Source organism: Camelus bactrianus, chromosome 10 (genome assembly GCF_048773025.1).
Source record: "Camelus bactrianus isolate YW-2024 breed Bactrian camel chromosome 10, ASM4877302v1, whole genome shotgun sequence".
Classification (NCBI taxonomy): domain Eukaryota; kingdom Metazoa; phylum Chordata; class Mammalia; order Artiodactyla; family Camelidae; genus Camelus; species Camelus bactrianus.
Window position 1 is genome coordinate 11,211,266 of NC_133548.1, and position 5,149 is coordinate 11,216,414.

Genomic DNA, 5,149 nt, shown 5'->3' on the forward strand with positions numbered 1-5,149 from the left:
CCCAAACCTGAAATCAGTTTCACTCCCCTTGGTGCTTCTGATAAGAGACCTGCTTATTATCCTTTCCCGTAAAGACTTCAAAGCGAGGCACCTGGGAGGGGACTGTTCATTGGGGAGGGGCCTGAGTTGAGCTGAGTTACTGCTCTGCTGCTCTGAATATTTCAGTCCCCTGCCCAGACTTCCCCTCCAGGACCCCAAGCCATGGAGGAGCTGAGGGGCGGCAGGTTGCCCAGGCAAAGCTCTCCTCCTGCCATGGCGCAGCGCCTCGCGCCCCTGCTAGTCCTGCTCTTGGCCGGGCGCGGTGTCCTGGGGGAACAGGGGATGGCCGACTTCCAAGAATGCAAGCAGAAATTAAACGTGTCGGTGCTGGGGGCGTTGCCGGGCTCTGGCTGGGACAACCTGCGCAACGTCGAGCTGGAGCTGGTGCTGAAGCGAGACTATTCTCAGTGCCTCACCACCGAGGACGGCGAGTACCTCATCCCAGACCACACGCAGGTGATGCCGCGGCGGGAGAGCATCGTGGAGACCCGCGCCGAGCTCATTGACCACTGGGTCAACTACACAGACTCCTGGGCGGCCTCCATCAACAATGAGGTCTCCTTCCTCTCCGTCCTCAACGGTAAGTTCTCCTTCAGCTGCCGGAAGGTCAAGAGGTACAACCTGGAGCACAAGACGTTAACAAGCAGGGTGGAGGTCCGCCACAACATCTACTCTGTGAAGGCCTCTGAGAACACCGAATTCCAGCCCATCTTTCGGCAGCATCTCCTGACCATCAGCGACCACCTGGAGAACAATCAGACCCGCGAGGCCGAGTACCTGGCGGAGATGCTTGTGGTTAGGTATGGCACACACGTCCTCACCAAGGTGGAGGCCGGGGCTACCTTGGTGCAGGAGGACCAGCTGAAGCGGGAGCTGGTGGGCAGTAACACCCAAGATAGGATCAACATCACGTTCGCCGCCTCGGCCTTGTTCTTTAAAAAGGTTAAAGTGGGAACCGGGGTATCCTGGCAGGCGGAGAACCAGCTCCTTGACAACTACCTGCGCCACACGGTGGCCTCCGAGACGCGCAGCCACGGCGGCGTGCCCTTCTACCCGGGCATCACCTTGGAGAAGTGGCAGAAAGGCATCAGCAACCGGCTGGTGGCCATCGGCAAGTCGGGCCTGCCCCTGCCGGCGCTGATCCAGCCGGAGGCACTGCCCGAGCTCCCCGCGCCCGCCGTGCGACGCTTGGCAGCCGCCGTGAACAGCGCCATCCACCGCTACTACGCCATCAACACGCATCCGGGATGCATGAGGCTCGACTCGCCCGACTTCGACCCCGGGGCCAATGTGGACGACGGCTCGTGCAGCAACCGCAACCACGCCAACTTCACCTTCGGGGGCGTCTTCCAGGAATGTCAGCCTGTGTCCGAACCGGGTGCCAAAAGCCTCTGCGAGACCTATCACATCCCGAACCCGCTGACCGGCAAAACCTCCTGCCCGGCAAACTACACCGTCAGCTACCTGAGCACCAAGCTGAAGACGTGGAGCCAGGTCGGTCCCGAGTGCCGGCCGCAGTGCCACACTTGCTGGTTCTTCTTCAAGTGCTGCCCCACTGTGTGCGCCAACCGCGAGCATCGCCACACCGTGCGCCTGACCGCCTCCTGGTGCGCACCCTCGCGGGGCCTCCGGCTCAACACTGCCGGCTTCCTCTTCGGAGGCCTCTACAGCCCAGGCAACCCAAACCCATTCACCGGGTCGCAGATCTGCCCTTCCCACTTCTACCCGCAGACACTCTTTGGCGACCTCAAGGTATGTGTCAGTACTGACTCAGAGCTGGGTTCAGCCCAGGCAGTCCCGTTCGGGGGTTTCTTTAGCTGCCAGGCTGGCAACCCCTTAGCTGGCTTCACCAAGGGCCAGAGCCCTGGGATCCTGAAGGAGGTGTTCTATCAGGACAGCTCCACGAAATATCCCATGAAATGCCCAGAAGGGTACAGTCAACACCAGGCTTACCTCAGCGATGGCTGCCAAGTCCTCTACTGCCTCAAGGCTGGGATCTTGCTGGACCAGCAGATGGCAGGTGTCCGCTTACCCCCATTCATTCCCCGCCCGCCCTGGCTCAACAACAGCAGAGCCCAAAGGCTCTCTGTCCTGATTGACTCCAGCCGTCAGCTGTTCTGGGTGAAGCAGAAAGGCTCTGACCGCTGGCAGCCAGCCAGTATCAATGATCCATCCCTGCTGGTCAAACTCTTGAGCCAGGCTGACTCTGGACGCAGTGTTTCCGCCACTATTGGCTCCTGGATGGGTGCCATTGTGGCTGTGGTGGTTCTTGCTTTGGGGGCAAACTATGCCTTCAGGTACTACAAGAAAGGGGGTTTCAAGAGATCACAGAAGGACATCGGGGCAGAGGAACAGAAGGCCTATGGGGCCACAGAAACCCCTACAGGGCCCGGCTCGGTCTTCTGCAAAGAAAATGGCAAGGATTCCGTCTAGACTTTAAACTAACCAAACAGTCCTGCTTAATCACTACTAGTAAGAGCTTTGGCCCATTCTGTTTCTTCTACTGCCTAGATAAAAAGATGTAAGCTACCTAACCATAGAATTGGTCCCACTTCCTGAAGGTACCTGGACTGAACTGCGCTTCCTCAAGCCCTTCTCCCAATCGCCTAATACAAGCTTAAGGCCTGTAAGAATCTCTTTCCCTAACACCCTCTTGCCAAGAGGCCCCACCCATGTTGGGCGCCTCCCTTGTTGTAAGGAACCAATAAACCCAGATTTTTTTCAAAAACAGGTGTATTCCTGGTGTTCTTTGGCAGGGATGGAGTAGGGGGTTGGAGGAGGGGTGTGGAATCAACAGAGAAGACAAACTCAGCATTGACCCCAGGACATATTATGTAGCTTTGGAGTTGGAAGTTTGTTTTTTTTTTTTTTTTTTTTGGTAATTGTTATAAAATTCATTCTATCAATTTGTTTTCCCAGAATCATTGCCTTGAACTCAAAAAGTTCTCTTTCAGCCTGGGTCTAAGTCAGAGGTTTTTTTAATTCACATGGGGTCTGACCTATTTGTGGAGGATGAAAGACATTAGGTTCTAATCAGCAATTTTTTTAAAGACAGAAAATACAGTGCATTGCATGAAATAACTACACAAAATTATTTTGTGAGATAAGATAATCATATAAAGTTTTCCATATCCAATTGTTTTTGACTCACAAAAAGTGGCAGTTTTGTATGGTTTAATATATGTATTATATATACATTATATATATATATCAATATACTGGGTCACAATGTAAAGTATGATATAAAGTTTGATCACAGTCAAAACATTCAAAAACCAAGGGAAAACCTCTATTTTATTCCATGTTCCATGAAGCTTAGCTTTGGAAAACTGAGTCCTCAGCCCTCTATGTCACCCCCGGTGGAAGAGTCTTCCCTTTGGAGGGCCTGTTTCTCTCAAGTACACCAGAGTAAATTTTCATCCTTTAATTGGGTTTATTTATTTATTTTTTAGTGGCGGTACTGGGGATTGAACCCAGGACCTCGTGCATGCTAAGCACACACTCTGCCACTGAGCTACACCCTTCCCCCAAGAGTAGATTTTCATTCTTTAACTCCAAACAGCACTCCCATGAGGACAGATTTCAGTTTTGTAACGTTGTTGGAACACAGGCCTCATCACAATTTAAACCCAGACTCTGGGTCTGTAGTTGTAACAAAGACAACCTGAGGTGTCCCGTTAAACCCTAATCTTAGAACCACAGGGCATGTAGGCTCTTATCCAAATGGGCTCTTCAAAGTGTGAATATTAGAGCCAGCTCTGACAGCCCGCGGAGAGACCCTACATAGCGGGGAAGTGTGGCCTCACAGGGTTGACAGGGTCATTTCCATGACCTAAGTGAGTTATTTTACTTCTTGGTGTTTCAACTACTCTAGCTACAGACTGGAATGTATCAGGATACTGATGAAGTAGTATTGGTACAAACTGTGAGTCCTGAGAGGAAGGGACAATTGAAATCCTAATAATTCTGGGATGTTTGAGACCATTTTTCCTACTGGTCTAACGTGGGCACATTGGAGCCAACTGTCAGCTAAGGACTGACTGACTGGCGACTCTCCTGAGCCTTCTCCAGAGTTCCGGTCACTACTGTCTATAGGGGCTTTCTCTACGTGAAAAACGCCTTTGTAATAGCATCTCGCTTCATCTTCATAAATCTTAAGGTAGGAAAATAGTTCTCATGCTCAAGATGGGGAAACGTCTTTAAGAAGCTCAGAGAGGTTGACTTGCCCAAAGTTACATGACTTAAATATTAATAATAATGGCTAGTACCTACTGAGTAGAATTTGCCCTTTGAATAGATTATTTCATTTAGTTCTTTGCTGAGCATAGCAGTAAAGCTGTAGGCTTGGTCCAGGGCAAATATTGGCCTCTGGAAGTTTCTCGTGTCTCTATAAAATGGAGTTGGGGTAAGGATATGGCTCAGTGGTAGAGTGCTTGCTTAGCATGCACACGGTCCTGGGTTCAAGCCCCAGGACCTTCATTATAAACAAACAAACAAACAAACAAACAAACCTAATACTCACCCCCCCACCAAAAAAAAAATTGGGGTTAGCCTGTTAAATTCCTAGGTTACTTGAGAAGATTAAATGAGCTGATGGATGTAAAGCACTTTAGAACAGCCTGGCCTTTCTAAATTTGAAATCGATGACACTAATGCTACGGGTTCTGCTTTGCCACTGCTTTAAGCGTGGGATTCCAGAGCCAAATCAGACAAGCCTGTACTCAAGAACCAGCACAGCTGTCTATCAGCTCTCTGACCATGAGCAAATGGTCTCACCTTTCTGAGAACTAATCTCATCTATAAAATGGGGATAACCCCGAAACCAAAGTCAAAAACTGTTACAAGGATTAAATGAGATAAAACTAGGATATCCCTTGGTACGGCGCCTGGCACACCACGGTGAGCTGTCACGATGTGGGGCTCATCCCGATGGTGATGCATAGAGGTGAGCAGTGGAGCAATGGGTACACAGATGGATGATTGGGGCTCACAGATGAGTGGGTAAGACACCCCCAAAATATAAATTACTCACTGTGAAAATGTCACAGAACCTCAAACAGAACATTATGGGAAAATGAATGAGGTTACACAAACTCTAACTGGGAGAGTG

The 5,149-nt window shown here is 50.6% G+C and overlaps 1 protein-coding gene across 1 annotated transcript; it reads left to right on the forward strand.

The window, feature by feature from the left end:
- Positions 1-201: 201 nt before the first annotated feature.
- LOC105070161 (macrophage-expressed gene 1 protein-like) lies at positions 202-2,472 on the forward strand. Its single transcript, XM_010956478.2, has one exon. It carries the CDS (start codon positions 202-204, stop codon positions 2,470-2,472), a length of 2,271 nt encoding a protein of 756 aa, XP_010954780.2.
- Positions 2,473-5,149: the final 2,677 nt, after the last annotated feature.

Coding starts and splice junctions, on each gene's coding strand:
- LOC105070161 (XM_010956478.2), top strand. CDS start 202: ATGGAGGAGCTGAGGGGCGGCAGGTTGCCCAGGCAAAGCTCTCCTCCT.